Source organism: Oryctolagus cuniculus, chromosome 19 (genome assembly GCF_964237555.1).
Source record: "Oryctolagus cuniculus chromosome 19, mOryCun1.1, whole genome shotgun sequence".
Lineage (NCBI taxonomy): Eukaryota > Metazoa > Chordata > Mammalia > Lagomorpha > Leporidae > Oryctolagus > Oryctolagus cuniculus.
The window spans coordinates 15,393,660-15,413,982 of record NC_091450.1 but is presented as its reverse complement, the minus strand read 5'-3'; the positions used below and the strand labels follow the sequence as shown (position 1 = coordinate 15,413,982).

The window sequence follows — 20,323 nt, the reverse complement described above, 5'->3', positions numbered from 1 at the left end:
ATGCTGGTAGTGGGCTGCATGTTTCAATATTTGTTAAACTGTACCTCTAAAATGGGTGTATATTCTTGTATTTGAGTATGCCTCGGGAAGCTAAGGTATATGGAAATTTATACTTGTCTCATAAGTTTAAAATATTAGGGAAACACAGAATTATGAAACGAGGAAGAAAGCCCTAAAGTCCTTAACTGGAAACAACCAGCCATGGTCACCATTCCATGTGTTTCCTTTTGGTTTCTTCTTTTTTTTTTTCTCTCTCTCTACTTAGGTTTATTTCCCCAACTGTTTTATTTAAATAAAAAAAAAAATCAAAGCAAGTGGGAAATCTCAATCAGGAGGGACTTTTTTTTTAAAGACAGTCACAATGGCTTTTTTTTTTTTTTTTTTGAAAGGCAACGTTACAGAGAGGGAGAGAAGGGTAGGGGAGAGAGAAAAAAATCTCTCATCTGCTGGCTCATTCCTCAAATGGCTGCAGTGGCAATGGCTGGGTCAGTCCAAAGACAGGAGCCAAGAACTCCCTCAGGATCTCCCACATGGTGACTCTCATTTGGGCCATCTGCTGCTGCTTTCTCAGGTGCATTAGCAGGGAGCTGGATCAGAAGTGAAGTGGCTGGGACTCCAACTGGCACCCATATAGGATGCTGGTGTTGCAGGCAGCTGCTTAACCCGCTGCACCACAATGCCAGCCCAGCAGGAAGTTTCTGCAGTGGCTTTACTGCCCTGTAGTGATCTGAGATCATGGTGAGAAGATTTTGTCTTGTATACCAAAATATATTGTGAAGAAATGAAAGCATCGAGTCTGGTGAAGGGGAGACATTGGGGAGAAAAGTGGGAGATGAGATCGATGGTCATTGGCTCCAAACCTCAACCAATCAATCAGCCCATCAAGTATTATTATTATTATTATTCTTTTTTGACAGGCAGAGTGGACAGTGAGAGAGAGAGAGACAGAGAGAAAGGTCTTCCTTTGCAGTTGGTTCACCCTCCAATGACCGCCACGGCTGGTGCATCACACTGATCCGAAGCCAGGAGCCAGGTGCTTCTCCTGGTTTCCCATGGGGTGCAGGGCCCAAGTACTTGGGCCATCCTCCACTGCACTCCCGGGCCACAGCAGAGAGCTGGCCTGGAAGAGGGGCAACCGGGACAGAATCCGGCGCCCCGACCAGGACTAGAACCCGGTGCGCCAGCGCCGCAAGGAGGAGGATTAACCTAGTGAGCCACGGCTCTGGCTTTTTTTTTTTTTTTCTTTTTAGTATTATTGAGCTCCTATCATGTGCCAGCTCTAGGGAGACAGAAGCAGACCCAACATATGCCTCTTCTATTTTAATGCCGCTCACGGTATCAGAGCAAAAGATGTGATTATTACTAACAAAAATGACAGCAGTAACAATAGCTAATATTGGTAGTGAACCTACTATGGGCAAGTTATTGTGCTTAGGTGTGTTTTTTCTGTTAATTTTTAGAAGTTATTTATTTGAGAGAGAGAGAAAGAGAGGGAGAGGGAGAGGGGGAGAGAGAGAGAGAGAGAGAGAGAGAGAGAGAGAGAGAGAGAGAGAGAAAGAAAGGAGGGATACTCCCATTCGCTAGTTCACTCCCCAGATGCCCACAATGGCTGGGTCTGGACTGGGGCCAAAGCTGGGAACCAGGAGCCCAATCTCCCACCTGGGTGGCAGGAACCCAGTTCCTTCAGTCATCACCACTTCCTCCTGAGGTCTGCATTGATGGGAAGCTGGTGTCAGGACCTGGAGCTAGGAATTGAACCCAGATGCTGAGACAGGGCCATCTTAACCCCTATGCCAGCCACCCACTTCTGTTAATGTTTCCAATGTGTTGCCATATTTAATCCCAGCAGCTCTATGAGTATTATGAGTATTATGAAAATAATAAAGTGGCTTAGAGCGGTTACGTCAAATTGGAATAAACCATAAGTAAGGTAAACTCTCCCAGGAGATGATATTCAATCTGAAGGTTGACGGATGATAGGGAGAGGGTAAGCAGGAAGCAAGCTTCAGAGACCACTACCAGGAGCTATTTTATTACCAAGGGCAGTGGATTGGTTTTGAGTGATAAGCAGGGTTAGACTGGACAGGATTGGTGTTTGCACATGAGGGAGGTGAGTGGTGCAGGCACATCCCAAGAACCGAGGCAGAAGAGGAACTCCGTGTGGGGCATGTCCAGCATGATATCCCAGTGGTGGTGCTGAGAGGAGCTCTGGACGAGGGGTACAAGTTTGGGAGTCATGAGCGTGAGCTGACTTACTGACGTCACGTGCATTAACGAGATGGCCTGGGGAGAGAAGGGACCAGCACCTAGGGGGTAGTCTCGCTATTGTCGGACAAAATGAGAGGAGGAGCCAGCTCAAGGAGGAAGGGGCGGGATGGCGATGTCACCAGGAGGCTGACTTCTGTGCAGCAGAAAGAAAGCAGGATGTCATTAGAGTTGTCCTGAGGAGGTGATGAGAGTGTAGTCCTGGACATGTGTGATGAAACCATGTCACTCATGAATGCCATGGAAACGATGATGGTGTGGGATGAGGTCCGGGGTCTTTGAGTTGATTCGGGCTCTTTGGTCATTTGCCAGCGACACCACTGTACTCTAGTTATTGAAAGAAAAAAAAATAACTGGGAGCTTATGGGGTAGTGCATCTCTGAGTGCCAGCCCTGAAAGGTCAGGGCCCAGAGAAACTCTGGGAACCCAGGTGGCAGGAACTAATGGATGACCTTCACATGGTGACCTACTGGGATAGGTCACCAGCGTCAGCTCTTTCCTGTCCCCATGTCTCACAGCCTGCGCGAAGGAGTGTGATCCACTAATGCTGGAGTGTTGGGACCTGTGCAAGGGGAGAGCTGGTCACCTCTCCAGGATTGCACGCAGTGCAAGCAGGATGGTCCCCCAAGAGACAACCAGCACGTTTGTTACAAGAGGAAGGGGGATGGCTGCTGGGCAGGCCAAGCTGGCAGATGCCCTCTGTAGTCTACATGGCCCTGTCTGTGATTTAGTGGCTTTTGCACCATTTGTCTTTGCAATCCTTGTACTTGTTTTGGTGTGTCACCTGCCCAAGGATTGAGCTTTCTCTATTTTACTGTTTTATAGTGCAGGGGGAGCTCCTGGGAATAGCATGACATTGTCTTTGGCCTTGAAGCCACTGAGCTCTGGAGGCATGATCTGGTGGAGGAGATTCGTTGTCATCGTTAAGAAAAGGTGTGGCCATGTGGCTGTGTGGCCTCGCCTCTCCCAGCCAGGGTGGGATGTTCATCAGCAAGGTGGATGAGGTGCCCATCCTAAAGGCATTTACTGAGAAGCAGCCCAACTGACAGGCACCCATGGGTCCAGGACCCCTGCCAAATCTCACATCCCCGGTGCTTTGTCTCACCTGAGACAATTGTCTTCATCAGGAGTTGTGATATGCAGAGGAGTTGAAGGAAAGGTGAGACATTGTATCCCAGCCGTCCTCAATTCTCTTCCTCAGTTCAGTCCACTTGGATGGATTGCATTGAGTGCCCTCAACACCAAGCTCCTAAATGAGCTGAGGTTGCTTTGTCAGAGGGCACGAAGCGCAGCTCATCCTCCAACTTCTCACCTTTGATATATCAGTCAGAACCCCTTCAGTCACCAAAGACAAAGGTCCAATTCAAGCTGGTTTAGGAAAAGAGGAATTTATTAAATGCAAAAGTCCAGGGGTTCTTCAGGTATGGCTGAATCCAGCCATTCCCATGGTGTCCATCGATCTACCTCTTGGCTCTGCTTTTCTCTGTTTCGCCTTCATTTTCGGATGATGAAGAAGGCAGATGCTGACTGCTTACTCCCTACGAGTTCAGCAACTGCGCTAGGAAATAAATCCTGTTCCCCGATGACCCCAGCCAGAAACCTGAAGCTGATTCTCAGTGGGTGGTGGCTTGAGTCCCATGCCCATCCCTGAATCTATACCGTGGTCTAGGTCCTGCATCCACCCATGGAGCCAGGGGGTGTGGGCAGCCTTAGTTGACTCATGAGCGAGTCAGAGACAGGTGAGGCCCCAGGAGAAGCACAGGAGTGGGTGCCGGCCAAGCAGAAATGGTGATGCATCACACCTGGCTTTGGGGCCCTGGCCTTCCCCTGGCCTGAGAGCTTAGGACCAGCTGTGGTGCGTAGTGAAGGAATGCTGATGTTTCCCTTGGGCCATGTCCCTGTGCCCTGTTGCCCCCAAGGCCTTATCTAAAGGTAGAGGCCCCAGGATCAAGAAAGGTCTCCAGGTGTTAGCCAAACAAGCCGAATGTCCTGCTCAGGGCCCGGGCTCCCCAGGGGCTGTGGGAGCAGGGTGATGGGGAAGCAGCCTTCCTCTCATGGATTGATTTCTGAGGGCTGTTCTTCACCTCTTCTTGGCTCAACCACTTTATCTTGCTTAGTTTAATTTATTGGGCAACATTATAAATGAGGGCATTTCTTTCCTGCAGCTGCTGACCATGACGAGGGCCCTGCCTTTTGCTTTTTTTCTGCCTCCTTAGTGCTTGGCTGTTGACAAGCGGATGAAGTTTGCTGTCTCTCCTCCCTTAAAGGAGGAAAGCATCATCATTAGAATGTTAACATTTCACCATGAGACTGGGTAAATAAAAGATTGCCCAGGGGCCGACGCTGTGGCAGCAGTGGGTTAATGCCCTGGCCTGAAGCATTGGCATCACATATGGGCACTGGTTTGAGACCCGGCTGCTCCACTTCCAATCCAGCTCTTTGTTGTGGCCTGGAAGGGCAGTGGAGGATGGCCCAACTCCTTGGGCCCCTGCACCCATGTGGGATACCTGGAGGAAGCTCCTGGCTTTGGGTTGGCACAGCTCTGGCCGTTATGGCCATTTAGGGAGTGAACCAGAGATGGAAGACTTCTCTCTCTGTGTGTAATTATGACTTTCAAATAAATAAATATTAAAAAAAAGATGGCCCACCCACTGGATGGAATAAGATACAGTGTGGAAAGAGAAAGACGGTGGGGCAGCTCTCTATGTATTGAGGTGGAACAGGTCTCCCCATCAGCCCAACAGGCTTGCTTTCTTTCTTTCTTTCTTTCTCTTTCTTTCTTTCTTTCTTTCTTTCTTTCTTTCTTTCTTTCTTTCTTTCTCTTTCTTTCTTTCTCTTTCTTTCTTTCTCTCTCTTTCTTTCTCTCTCTTTCTTTCTCTCTCTTTCTTTCTCTCTCTTTCTTTCTTTCTTTCTTTCTTTCTTTCTTTCTTTCTTTCTTTCTTTCTTTCTTTCTTTCGACAGGCAGAGTGGACAGTGAGAGAGAGAGACAGAGAGAAAGGTCTTCCTTTTCACTGCACTCCCGGGCCACAGCAGAGAGCTGGCCTGGAAGAGGGGCAACCGGGACTAGAACCCAGTGTACTGGCGCCGCTAGGTGGAGGATTAGCCTATTGAGACATGGCACCGGCCCCCAACAGGCTTTCTTTTGGGCAAAAGCAAGTGGCAGAGGCAAACGAGACACTTCTGGACACATCTGAGTCACCTGGGGGCTTTCCAATTGCATGGAAGCCTACCCCGCTCCCTCCCACCCCCATTCTTCCCCAGACCCAGTAAGTCAGAATCCCTGTGAGTGGGACCTCGGTACTTTTTGTTTTAAAAAGTCACCTCCCCAGGTGACAGCAGGGCACAATGGCAAAGAAACAGTGGCATGGAATTGCATCATGTGAGTCAAACAAAAGGGACACAGGTAACAAAGGAAAGGGGAAGAAAAAGAGAGTATCTTAGTCTATATTTAGCTGTCCCTCTGGTTGGGAGTGGGTTTGGTGCCAGGGCCCCCCATGGATATGGAAATCTGTGGATGCTCAAGTCCCTTATCTTAAATGGTGCAGTTTTCATATCTAACTAAGCACATCTTGAAGTCATCTATGGGTGACTTATAATAGATAATGCAATGAAAAACCATGTATTAGTTGTGTTGTGTTGTTTAGGGAGTAATGACAAGAAGTAAATGGTCTGACGTGTTCAGTACAGACACGTTTTTTCCCCCTCACATCTTTTTGGTCGGCTGAATCTGTCGATACTGAGGACCGGCTCTTGTCTCTAGCATTCTGAGGGTGGAATCATGTGTGTTCTCAAACATGCAGAGAATGTCTCTAGGTTACACAAGAAACTGTAAAAAACAGTCCCTTCCAACAGCAGTGATTCTCACCGTAGACTCTTTCAGAATGGTTGCATTTTTAAGCCGTAAGCATGGTCTGCTCTTTTGAAAAGAAATTCTCGCTGCAAACCTGAAGCCAGCTGAGCAGGCCTGGGAGTGACCTTGAAGGCACAAACAGCTTGTCTGTGTTGGGGCAGCCGCCCACTGGGTCACATGCAGCATCCCACCAGCCATGGCCTCTGCTGCCTTCCTCTTGACTCAGCTGTAATGAATGACTTCTGAGTGTGGGAGTGACCAAACAAGCTCATTCATTGATTCCATTCAGTACTCATTCATTCATTCCTGTCATTATTAAGAATTGGATATGAGTCAGGAGCGTGTTAGGTGTGTAACTCTGAGCTCATCTGCACAACCACGTGTGAAGTAGGGACCGTATCCTATTCTATGGTTTGGGGATATTGTAGCTCTTATCCCCTTCTATGGTTTGGGGATATGTTGAGGGCGGGGGATATATAGGCAGGGTGACCAGCTAAGACAGAGCAAGATCATGTGCACTGGTGGCACTTAGATACATTGGAATGGCCTGGAGAGAGCTTTTAAGAAAATGCTCTTTGGCAACTCTGGACCTGTGAACCCAAGGCCACTGTTGGCTGGAGCCATGGGTCCCCTCAAGGGCACGTGCTCTTCAGTTCAGTCCAGTCACCACTGGATCCCTTCCCTATGCCTGCTTTAGTCACAAGGCCTGGCGTCTTCATCAGGCATTTGCGTTAGGGAGGGAGGATGACTGAACCCTTATGTCTTGTGAGAATTCTGAGCTGAATTATAATGTAGAACGGCTCATTTCTCTTTCAGCTTGGTCTCCAGTCTGGGGAACTAAGCTCTTCTGCCTTCAATTGCATTTGTGGTCTGCATGCAATGGGCTGCTGGCATTGATGTTCATGGGGTAAATGTGTACAATAGGGAATGTATAAAATACGAAATAGCAAAGGACTGTCATACACCCTGGCAAGAGTGCGGGCCAGCAGAGTGACAGCAGATGGGACTGAAGTTAAATGGCAGTTATATTGTAGATGGATGTCAGGCTAAGAATTTGAACTTTATTCTTTAAGCCAGTGCTGTCCAATATGACTCTCTCCAGGGATGTAAATGCATTGTGTCTGTACTGTCCAATATAGCAGCCTCTAGCTAAATGTGGCTGTTTAGCACTTGAAATGTAGCTAGTTGGATGGGGAACTGGATTTAATTTTTTACAATTTTTTATTTCTTATTTGAAAGGTAGAGAGAGAGAGAGAGAGAGAGAGAGACATCATCCATCCACTGGTTCATTCTCCAATGCCTGCAATAGCCAAAGCCAGGATCCTGGAACTTAATCCAGGTCCCCATGTAGTTGTCAGGGACCCAAGTCCTTGAGCCAGGATGCACATTAGAGGAAACTGAAATTAGAAGCAGAGCTGGGACTTGAGCCCAGGTACTCTGATATGAGAAGCAGCATATTAACCGCTGTGCCGAACACCCACCCCTGCATTTTACACTTTATTTACTTAATTTGGATTCACATAGCTCCATGTGGCCAATGAACAATGAAGATGTAGACAAAAGACAGCTAGTGAATGTGTAGAACAGTGAAATAACACCAAAGCTGGAGTTTCAGAGGAGGAATCTTCCAGGTATGTGTAGCCTGCATGGGCTGACAGGAAGAGGGTAGGAAGAATATCGAAAATGCTAAGCATCCAGTTGGCACTTGCTGTGTTCACACACTGTGCCAAGGTAAACTGACTGAATTCTCTTAACAAGTCAATGAGGAAAGTACAATTATTGTCCTGAGTTGATGGACAAGGAGACTGAGACATAGCAAGGTCAATGGACTTATTCAAGGTTAAATAACTACTAAGCAGTGGCAGCTGGTATAGAATGGAGGCGACTTGGCTGCGGGGCTTGTACCAGGAATCCCTGCCTCCTTCATGGAGAATGTGCTTTGTGCTGTCCCCTGCTGCTGTGTGTTCACATGTGACATCCCATTTAGACTCCATAACAGTCACATCACACTGCTGGGCTATCTCCTTGATGGTTATGGAAACTTTGGCTCCTAGAGAGATGTCAAGGCTGACTGATCCGTCTCTGGGGGAGATCAGTTCAGGGTTGATTGCAAAACTGCCTCTCTGAGTTACAGAGGGAAATTAAGGCGGAGTCAGTGGGGAGTGCACAGGAGGATGTGGTGTGAAAGATGTTGCGAAGGAAGAATCAGTGGGATTTAGCAACTGACTGAATGGTGGGGGTGAGGAACACAGGGGAGCAGTTCTTCTGGAACAGGGAGATGAATGGCAAACACCGCGGGAGAGTGTGGGCTCTAGCGAAAGACAAATCTGGTTCAAATACAAGCTGCACAAGGCCGGGCAAGTCATCTGTCTCTGAGTGTCAGCATCCCTGTTGATACCATGAAGGTCAAATTGCCTTCCTCCCAGAACCGTGATGAGGGTGAGGTTGCATCGTGGGTGTCAGAGCCCTTTGCACACTCAAGTAGCACGGCCACAGGAGTCAGTCCTGCTAATGCCAGGGAGGTCGGATATTGGGTGGAAATGGTAACCAAACCTTTCTGCCTTTCATCATGGAGGTGGTTCGGTTCTGAAAAGTGTCTGGGGGAACCACACTTTGTCTTGAGCATTGGACAGAGTGAATACAGATAAGCCAGTGGGTCAGCTTTGACCTAGAGGGAAAGAGTGGCCCTCCCCAGTCATTGCAAAGTAATGCTGCATGCTGATGGCTTCAACTCAAATGCCCCTTTCCACCAAGCCCTTTGCATGTATTTTCCTATATGAGATTTACAGCACCCTGACAAGGGTAGGTACTTTTATTATTTCCATTCTGGAGAAGGAAACTGAGGCAGAGACAGGTATAATAACTTGGTTAATGCCCTGCCATGCACAGGTGGCAGAATGAGGGCTCAGGCAAAGGTCCGTCTGACTCTGAAGACCTGGTTTGTAACTCCTACAGGCTCTCCCCCGAAGGTGAGCCTCTGGGAAAGTACCAAGGGTCCTTCTCTCTCTGTCCACCACAGATACCTTAACCAGTGCTGGAATTTCTATCTTAGGTTGATTTGGATTTAGGGGCAAGGGTTGCATCCCAAGGCTATCAGTTTTCTACCATAGACCCAATAAGAATTAGGCAGAAGGGTGGAGATAACTCCAAAAACAAAGAAGTCCAGGGATTTAATTTACTCCTTTTTGAAATACAATAAATGAATGATTTTAGTGGTTCGAGTTGGGAGTCTGGGGGTGGTGTGCAATGTGAAGCAGAGTTGGGGTCTCAAAGCTTTTCTATCCACTGATTCACTCCCCAAATGGCTTCTATGGCAGAAGCTGGGCTGATCTGAAGCCAAGAGCCAGGAGCTTCTTCCTGGTCTCCAGTGTGGGTGCCTGGGCCCAAGCACCTGGACCATCTTCTACTGCTTTCCCAGGCAAATTAGCAGGGAGCTAGATCGAAAGTGGAGCAACTGAGATTCAAACCGGTGCCCATATGGGATGCCAGTGTTGCAGAGGGTAGCTTAATCTGTTGAACCACAGTGTTAGCCCCTGGCATCAATTTCTTAATGCTGCTTTCACAAACCACCACAAAAGTTGTGGCTTAAAATATCACACATTTTTTATCTTATAGTTTTTGAGATCAAAATTCTGAAAATGAGTGTTCTGGGGTCAAAGTGTTAGCAGGGCTGCATTTCTTTCTTTTTTTTTTTTCTAAAGATTTTATTTATTTATTTAGGAGGTAGAGACAGAGAGAGGGAGAGACAGAGAAAGGTCCTCCATCTGCTGGTTCACTCCCCAAATGGCAACAATGGCAGGAGCTGGGCTGATCTAAAGCCAGGAGCCAGGAGCCTCTTCTGGGTCTCCCATGCAGGTGCATCCTCCACTGCTTTCCCAGGCTATAGCTGAGAGCTGCATTGGAAAAGGAGGAGCCGGGGCTCAAACCCATGCCCATATGGGATGCCAATGCCACAGATGTTGGCTTAGCCTACTACGCCACAGCGCCAGCCCAGGGCTGTGCTTCTTATGGAGGTTGGAGGGAAAAGATCTGTCCCTTGCCCTTGCATTGCCACCCACATTCCTTGGCTGGTACCCAGTTCCGGCACAGGCATCACTCCACCCTGTGCCTCCATCATCGCATCTCCAACTCTGACTCTCTTTCCTCATTCTTAGGGAGGTACCTGTGGTTTCATTGGACCCATCCCAATAATCCAGTGTAATTCTCTGTGTCAAGATCCTTCACTTAATTACATCCACACTGTTCATCTTCATATTCCAGGTTCTGGGATTAAGGCGTGGGCATCTGTCTGCACACCTCGTTACACTCTTGTGTGTAACAAGGGAGGGATGTGTGTGGACAGAGCTTCTCACTCATGGCTGCAGCTGAGTAGCAATTTTCTCTTTTAAATAGGCCATGCATGCATGCATGCATTTCTTTACGTGGCCCTCAGATATTTTCATTACTTATCTGGCCCGTGGGCATTTGAGTCTAAACCCCATGTGCAGTCATAACAAAGTATGGCTATAGACCAAGCCCAGAGGGCTGTGGCCCGAAGCCTTCCACACTCTGTAGAGCAAGGGGTTATTGAATAAACCATGAAGCATCTAGAGATTTTTTTTTTTTTTGACAGGCAGAGTGGACAGTGAGAGAGAGAGACAGAGAGAAAGGTTTTCCTTTTGCCGTTGGTTCACCCTCCAATGGCCGCCGCAGGAGCCAGGTGCTTCTCCTGGTCTCCCATGCGGGTGCAGGGCCCAAGCACTTGGGCCATCCTCCACTGCACTCCCGGGCCACAGCAGAGAGCTGGCCTGGAAGAGGGGCAACCGGGACAGAATCTGGCACCCCGACTGGGACTAGAACCCGGTGTGCTGGTGCCGCAAGGCGGAGGATTAGCCTAGTGAGCTGCAGCGCCGGCCACATCTAGAGATTCTTGGCTCTTACCTGTCTGAAAGTAGAACCAAGTGCCTTTTTCAACAGCTCGGTAAATGTTGCCTGTTCTTTAAGAAAAGCCGGTCTTACCCTGAATTTGCCAAACAGAAATGAGGGGGTGTTTATTTGTATCACAAAAGGATTTAGTTTGTTTCTTAAAATAGCCAGCCCTACTACTTTCTTTAAAGTGTTTTAGTTCATGGGAAATTTGATTTGCACAACTTTCCAGCAACATACTGTGTAGAGGAATTACCTGTGCCAGAAGTTCGTCAGCTTTCTGAAGTCTGTTCCTGGCTGCTGTGTAGAGGATGCTGGCGAATAGTCAAGCCACCCAGGATTCGGATTCCTCCTTAGGAAAGATGGATTATTTATTTCTCAGGCTAATGGGGAAACTGCCTAAGGAGACCTCAGCCATGGTAGAGGCACAACGCTCACTGTACTTGCACAGTGTGGGCGGACCAGCCAGAAACTGTGTCTACCATGCAGGGGGTTATGTTTTCTTCTTTCTCTGTGGCTGCTAATAATTCATTCTTTTGTTCACTCATCCACCAAATACCTGTTTACTGTCAGTTATGCACCAGCAATCATGGTAGACACCAGGGAACTAGAGCTGAGGCTTCATCTCCTTGCCAATGTGGATAAGGATAAATAAGACCATGACTGATATTCTGGATCTTTGCAAGAAAGATTCTATCATAACACAACTACTTGAATGTGAAAGGAAGCTTTCCTAAATAGTTATGGGTCAAGGAAAAAAATTAAAACCACAGTGATTAACCACTTAGAAACTTAAAGCCATCCTGGCACTAGATATAGAATGTAGGATGCAGCCAAAACTGTACTGATAAGAGGGGTTTTTAGCCTTAAAAATCTTTAAATTTTTAATGGAGAGGTAGGAAAGTAAGGGAACTGAACAGTCAATTTAAAAAGCTTTGAGGGGCCAATGCTGCGGCGTAGTAGGCTAAGCCTCCGCCTGTGGTTTTGGCATCCTGTGTGGGTACTGGTTCAGGTCCTGGCTGCTCCTCTTCCAATGCAGCTCCCAGCTAATGGCCTGGGAAAGCAGTGGAGGATGGCCTAAGTGCTTGGGCCCCTGCATCTGCGTGGGAGACTCTGGGGAAGCTCCTGGCTCCTGACTTCAGATCGGCCAGCTCTGGCTGCTGCAGCCTTTGGGGAGTGGACCAGCAGACCTTTCTCTCTGTCTCTCCTGCTCTCTGTCTGTAGCTCTACATCTCAAATAAATAAAGACAAAAATAAGAATCTTTGAAAAGGACAGTAGGTTATAGCTGCAGGCTTGTGCTGGATCCTCGTGATGTGGTGAGCACCTGATCATGGATCGGCTTTCTTCTGAGAAGACCCCCGTGATGGAAACATCGTCATCACTGCCACTTTTCCTAGAGGAAACTGAAGGAGAGAGTGATCAAATAATGAGTCCAAGTTATAAAATAATGGGTGACCACATATGGTCATCTGACTCCTGACCCATATACAATGCACATACGTGAGACCAAAAAAAAGTAAAAATAGCAATTAATCAAGTAGAATAGAGCCCATAAGAGTGGATAAATATTATCTATGACCAACTTCTTTAAAATAATAGAATAATAGAGACAACAAAGACAAATCTCTGGAAGAAATCAAAGAGAGACCCTGAACAATACGAGGATAGAATGAGGAACGGCATAGATTAAAACATTAAGACTGCGGTGGAAAATTTGGGGGAATAAATCCCAAAGGTTAGTTTGAGAAAAGTTGGAAAACTTTTCTGTGTGGTGGAAATGCGGAGAGTGAGGGCGAGAGGAAGCCAGCGACAGCTCAGGAGCAGCCAGGGATGTAGCATCGTCCCTTTTATCTCACATGGTAAGGGAAGTTCTGGGTGTGGGAATATGATCAGAGGGACAGACAGGTATGTTGGCAAGACAAAGGAAAAGAAAAATATTGTTATTTTTGGGCTAATGTGGTTCCCTATCTGTGAAATTCAATGGAAGCAACTGAAAACTAGCGAAATTCTTTTGAGTTTAAAAATGCTTACAAAACAAATATACAGAAGATCGACTGCTTTCTTATTTGTAAACAATGACTAGTTGGAAAACAAAGTGGAAAAAATGCCAAGTACACAGTAGCATATAAAAAAGAATCCCTCAGATGTGGTTAAATAAGAAATGTGTAGAACCTATATGAAGAAAATGACTGTATTGGGAGACATAAAAATAAGATTTTTAACAAAGGCAAAATCAATTCCTGGTGATAAGACCCATTGTTGTTAAAATGTCGATGATCTTGAATTTCATTTCTAAATTTAAGATCATTTTGATTAAACTCCCAATAATTTTTTTTTTTTTTTTTGGAGGGCAAAGGTAGACTAAGACAATTCTGATAGAAATTCCATTGGCATTTAAAAAAATCTTCATGGATTGATTTTAAAGACCACTTGGAAGAGCAAACATACGGTGATGGCTCAGAAAATGTTGAAAATAAGGATAATGAGGGGCGACTTGTGTTGCCAGGATGCAGCATATTATAAAGCTACTATAATTAAAACCCCTATTGCCACACTGCAAGACAGATCAGTGGAACAGAACAGAAGGCCCAGAGACAGACCCCAGTGTATATAATTCTTGAACACATAATAAAGTTGGCATTTGAAATCAGTGGGGAAGGGATGAATTATTCAATAAAAGATGCTGGGACAATTGGTTACCTATTTGGGAAAAAATGGCAAATTGGATTCCCATTTCACATCAAAGGCTAAGAATTGACAGATGGATTAGAGAATTTAAGGTGGAAGTGGTGGGGTGGGCGTTATGGCGAGCAGGTAAGGCCTGCACTTGGGGAGCCCATATCCATCCTGGAGTGCCTGGGATTGAGTCTGGCCTCTGTCTCAAATCCAGCTTTGCTGATGGAACCCTGGGAGGCAGCAGATGGTGACTGAAGGACTGGGGTCCCTGGGACCCATGTGGGAGACCTGGATGGGGTTCTGAGCTCCAGACTTCAACCTGACCCAGCCTTGGCTGTTGTGGGCGTTTGAGGATTGAAGTAGAGGATGGAAACTCTGTCTCTCTCTCTCTCTCTGATTCTCTCTCTTTCTGTCATTCTGCCTTTCAAATATATATAAATAAATAAAACTTTCAAAGAATAGTGGGACTGATACTATATAAAAATAAAAAAGAGTAATATTTATATAAGCTTAGGGCATGAGGAAGGCTTTTTGAAGTATAATTGGATTAAGTTTTCTTTGTCTAGGTTTTCCTTGCAGTGGTTTGAAAGTTATATATAGTACTTTGTCCTTAATTATGAAAGCATACATTTGAACTCCAAGTGTCCTAGATGCAGTTTTCAGCATCTATAACTGCTTAAGGAATAAGACCCAGCACATTTCAGTTGTTAACCCTCCTCTACCCCTACTTCTTATACCTTGGGTTCTCTCTGTCTCTTTCTGCCTCTGATTTAAAACTTAATATTGTGGAGACTTCAAACATATATAAAAGTGGACAGAGTGGTATAGTAAATCCTTATATGTGCACTACTCAAGTTTAATAATGACCTATCATGACTAATTTTTTTCATCTATAACCATCCCTGGCATATTGAATTATTTTTAATTGAATGATTTTATCCATGAAGATTTCAAGGTGTACCCTCAAAGATAATGATTCTATAACAAAACATAACTACAACACCCTTATTCACCAAAATATTTTAATTCCCTAATACCAATACAAACCATTCCCTACTATCATCAGAAAATCAATGAGTATATATCTTTTTCTCTGATTGTCTCTTTGAATATATGTTTTCTCCCTCCATTTCTGTCCCCTCTTACAGTTTATTTGTTGAAGAAACCAAGATGGTTGACATGTAGTTTTCCACATTCTGGGTGTGTGTGTGTGTGTGTGTGTGTGTGTGTGTTGGAGGCAGGGGCAGTAGGGGGTTGCTAATTGCCTCCATGTGGTGCCATTTGTATATATTCCTCTATGATTTACACTTTCTGTAAAATTATGGTTGCACTGAGGTGCTTAATCCAGCTCGGATCTGGCTGTTGGGCGGGAGTGCTTCATGGGTGGAAAGTGTGAGAGCCTGGTTGGTAGGCAGGTGGTATCATTCCGTGATGTTAGCAGCTGTTGGCGATTATTGCCTACATCCTATCACCAGAGGTAGCCGTAAGGTTTCCTAATCTATTTTTGTTTACTGATCACGTATTTTAGGAAGGTTCTGAGCTGGTCTTTACAGCATGTGCCATCTTCCAAAAATCCATGGTCTAGAGGTTGTAAAAATAGATTAGAACAACAAAACTGTAAACGAAGATGTGAACCCCGAAAGTCTGTTTTGTATTGTATGCATTCTCTGACTGCTTCTGTCCCCAGCTGATATAATCTCCAAATAGTATAGTCATAGCATAGATGCATTTAACTGTTGCAAATTCACATATATGTATATGAGGGTACTTGGAAAAATTTCTGGAAAATGGAACAAAATGGTAAACTTATTTTTGGTAAGGTTTTTGATACATGCACAGTATTTCTTTTTCTTTATCTTTTTTTAAAGACTTTTTATTTATTTATTTGAGAGGTAGAGCAACAAACACTGAGAAGGAGAGACAGAGAGAAAGGCCTTCTGTCCGCTGGTTCACTCCCCAAATGGCTGCAACAGCCAGAGCTGTGCCAATCCGAAGCCAGGAGCCAGGACCTTCTTCCGGGTCTCCCATGTGGGTGCAGGGGTTCAAGCACTTGGTCCATCTTTTGCTGCTTTCTCCGGCCACAGCAGAGAGCTGGATTGGAAGAGGAGCAGCCAGGACTAGAACTGGCGCCTTTATGGGTTGCTGCACCACAGGCGGAGGATTAACCTACTGTGCCACTGCGCCGGCCCCAAGTGCACAGTTTTTCATGCCATGCACTTTCCATGAAATTTTTGAAGACACTTTGTCTATATATTTGGTTGCAAGCTCCCAAGGTCACCATGTGAACATTACAGCCTAATTTCCCCTTACTTAGCTTTGCTCCTGGTGAGATGGGGCCATGTGTCTGCCATGCCCTTTATTATCTTGAACCTCTCTCTCTACATGTGACTCTAGTATTTAAAGTACATTTTTTTTTGTGCATTGCAAACCTAAACACAAGCCTACTACTTCATCTGGTGCCTGACCTAAGAAATGGCATTTTGTTCTCAAACTAATAGAAAACCAGGCGTTTGCGCAATCTTCAAGGGAGCCTAATTGGAGCATATGTGATCTTTTGAACCCTAGCTAACTTTAGAAGTTTACCACCTGTGTGAGATGGAACATCACTGTACTCAAGACGTTGACTCCAACGAAAGATGAGGAGCAGAAGCTGAAGTTACTGTTTATTTTGGAATAAAGCCTTTACTCCTGATGAAGTCCAGGTTTAATGATCTGTTCTTCCCTTTCTCTCTCTCTCCCTCCTTTCCACCTTCCTCCCTCCCTTTTTTTCTCTTGCAGTTTGCTGCTTTGTAGTGCACAAGCGGTGCCATGAGTTTGTCACATTCTCCTGCCCTGGTGCTGACAAGGGCCCAGCCTCTGATGTAAGTAATGATCATTGGTCATCCGTCTCTGTCCACGGTCCTTGCATCCTTTCGGTAAATGTGAATGAGCACACCCAGACAAATCACTGGAGATGCTCTCGTTCCAAGGCGTGATGGTCCCTACAGCCTCTGAGACAGCTTTCCTTTTAGTGGAAAAAATAATATAAAATATTTTGAGGGGGGAGTGCAGCTGCATAGGAAACCAGCTAATTCTCTTATTACAGTTTTACTTAAATGTCTTCTTTACAATGTGGGCCTAGAGTGATGGGCAGTGGTTTAATGCTAATGTAAAAAGGCAGTTTTGTGGGCACTCAGCGGTGTGGTGTCGAGCTGGTTTGCTGAGTACCCACGAATTAGGAGGAAATGAGTTTATCCTGGTACTGTGCACCCCAAAGTATGACCTACTGTTGGTGGGACAGCAGATGTGTAAAGATAAAATGGGCAAATGATTTTTGTTTTAATAATTAACAGCTTATTTCAGTATGCATTGGAAAAACATGCAGTAGGAGTTTTGCATTTATGCTGGCATATAAAGTTTCCTACCTATGCAAAGTTAAACAAAAGAAAAAGTTATTTGAAGAAAATACTAAGTGAGTGACAGGATGGGTGGTGGGAAAATGTGGCAGAAGTTTTGGTGCAAATTGATTTCAAGTTGGGGTACATTGTTGATTGCCCACCCAACACTCATGCACAGCCCTAGCCTTGCCTGTCTCCTCCTTTCCTCCAAGCTAGAGGCCGGACACGCCTGCTGCTTGCTGTCCCAGTGTCTCCTGTAGCTGGTGAATGAGTATGGGACTCTGTTCTGCTCAGTGGTACCTGAGAGAAAGACTGGGCAGGGCTTCTGGACAGGATTTTCCTTTCTGATAGGAGAGGATCTCTCGGGTATTCTTGGGTGGGGTGGCAACGGCTTTTCTATGTCAGTGATGAAGACGCTAGTGATATCCTAAACATGGCAGAATGGAAGAGCTGAAGGAACCTGGGTCATTGATGCCCCTGATGAGCTGCTGAGCCACCTCTGGGTCTTCTTGCCCCCAGACTGACTAGGGAGGATGCTTGTAAGAAGCTCTTCTTGGTAAAACCTCATTGTTTGGAGGTATTCTTTTACGGGCAGCTGAAACTGTCCTGACTGATAAGATTTGCCGTCATGCCCTCGCCCACTGCCCAGTACAAACAGCACTCAGCGTACTCCACAAGCAGCCATCGCCCCTAGTGCTTCCTGGAATTTCGCGCATAACTTTGTCTCTGTGACCGGTCCTGTTCCACACTGAACAGCTGACCTCAGCTTGTCCAAAGTCAGTAGTAACTACCTTCTGTCATTGAATTTATTCAGTGGTCATCAACTGGTTTGCTACCAATCAGGAGGCTCGGCTGTTGCCATAGCAACAGGAACACGCTTACAGCTTGTGCTGTATGGAAAATGTGGTACTTGGAGCTAAGAACTCCAAGAAACACGGAACAGCCAAAGCCCTTGCAGGTCTCTGGTTGCAAAGACAAAGTTGGGGACCAATTGTGTCCTCTCAGATCCCACTTTGAGAATCTCTTAGTGCGATTCCCTCTCTCATCCCCGGGAAGACAGGCAGGGAAGTCTGGGAGGACTGCTTGACTCCATCTGCAGGTTTGAATGTTCACACAGACTGAGACCTGACACCCGAGCTGCAGCCAGGGGGATGTCATTTTCTGTATCCTAAATATGTATCTGTTGAATGTTTCTGTTGCCAGAGACAGAAACTCGGTTCAAACTGGTTTAAATGAAAAGAGGAATGTTTTTGTGTCTGATGTTGAAGAGCCCAAGGATGGCCCTGCTTCAGGCACAGTGAATCAGGTGGTTAAATAAGGTTTCCAGGAATCAATCTCTCTCTCTCTCTGTCTTGTATGGCTTTCAGTTTCAGGAATGGTTTTCCCCTATGGGAGTGTGATGGCCACCCACCTTTAGTCTTACACCTTGCCAGCTGTGCAACTTCATGATAAGAGCTCGAGTTTCTTTTTTTTTTTTTTTTTTTTTTTTTGACAGGCAGAGTGGACAGTGAGAGAGAGAGACAGAGAGAAAGGTCTTCCTTTGCCGTCGGTTCACCCTCCAATGGCTGCCGTGGCCGGCGTGCTGCGGCCGGCGCACCACGCTGATCCAATGGCAGGAGCCAGGGTACTTCTCCTGGTCTCCCATGGGGTGCAGGGCCCAAGCACTTGGGCCATCCTCCACTGCACTCCCTGGCCACAGCAGAGAGCTGGCCTGAAAGAGGGGCAACCGGGACAGAATCCGGCGCCCCAACCGGGACTAGAACCCGGTGTGCCGGCGCCGCAAGGTGGAGGATTAGCCTAGTGAGCCGCGGCGCCGGCAAGAGCTCGATTTTCATTGGGCCATGTGTCATGTGTAGCCTGAAGGGTGGGTAAAGCTAGTTGGTCAGGCCTGGTGGTTGCTCTTATGCTCTGAATGTTTTGCTTCCTCCAAATTCATGTGTTGAACTCTAACCCCAAGGTGAGACCCTTGGGAGGACATCAGATCATGACAGAGGAGACAGAGGGATCCCTGAGCCCTGTCTCACCCTTTCCACCATGTGAGGTTACGAGACGACACTGTCCGTGAGGATGTGGATGCTTGCTGGACGCTGACTCTACCAGTGCCTTGATCTTGGACTTTTCAGCGTCTAGAACCATGAGAAATAAATATCCATTATGTAAAATTCACCCAGTTCTGGTATTTTGTTAAAACAGCCTAAATGAACTAAGACAAAAACTTTTGGTACTGATAGTGGTCCTAGCAGAACAGAATTTTATTTTTAAAAAATATTAATTTATTATTTATTTGAAAGGCAGAATTCCAGAGATATGTGGAGGGACAGAGAGAGAGAGAGAGAGAGAGAGAGAGAGAGAGAGAGAGATATCATCCATCCACTGGTTCACTCCCCAGGTGGCTGCAGCAGCCAGTGCTGGACCAGGTGTAACAGGAGCCCAGAACTCTATTCAGGTCTTCCACATGAGTGGCAGGGCCAAGCGCTTGGACCATCTTCCATTGTCCTAATCCCCAGGCACATTAGCAGAGATCTGGATCAGAGATGGAGCAGCTGGGACTTGAGCCAGTGCTCATATGGGATGCTGACATGGCAGGGTTACCCACACAAGGCTGGATCCTGCTCCAGCCCTGTGGAACAGCATTGTATGGATGAGTTTCTGGATTGGTTCTGGGGTTTCTGGAACTGGCTCTCCTCTGATTGGTTTCAAACATACTGATGACTTGTTCTAGGAGTAAAGAGATACACAACATATCTGTGTTGGGTGCTCGTACTCAATCACTTACAAGAAGCAGGGGACTAAGTGATGCTGTATATGATGTTTTGAAAAAAAAAATAAGGAATTTAAATAATGATGCTGGTCACTCCTAATGTTACTGTACCAAATGGTGAAAAGAATGGATGAGGTTCAGGATTCGAACTCCCAACTCAAGGGCTGCATCTATGGTCTGAGAGCTTCTAGGTGTGCCCTGAAGGAGAGCCCTATAGCATGTAGTGGCAGAGCTGAGCGTTCTGAAAAACCAGATGCACAGACTCATCCTGCCAGGGGCTGAGTTACAGTGCAAGTTGAATTCCCAGCATCACAAGGTGTTGATTGGGAAAGAATAAGAGCCTGGGGGCAGGCCCTGTGGCACAGCATGTTAAAGCCCCAGCCTGCAGCGCCAGCATCCCATATGGTTGCCAGTCAAGTCCTGGCTGCTCCACTTCTGATCCAGCTCTCTGCTATGACCTGGGAAAGCAGTGGAAGATGGCCCAAGTC

General features: G+C 46.3%; 1 protein-coding gene across 2 annotated transcripts in view; it reads left to right on the top strand.

Annotated features, from left to right (window-relative positions):
* PRKCB (protein kinase C beta) overlaps positions 1 to 20,323 on the top strand; it is a 362,350-nt gene that overhangs the window by 129,230 nt on the left and 212,797 nt on the right. For both annotated transcript variants that reach the window (NM_001101725.1, NM_001101723.1), the window contains 1 exon segment: positions 16,476 to 16,558. In NM_001101725.1, coding sequence (NP_001095195.1) covers positions 16,476 to 16,558 — 83 coding nt within the window.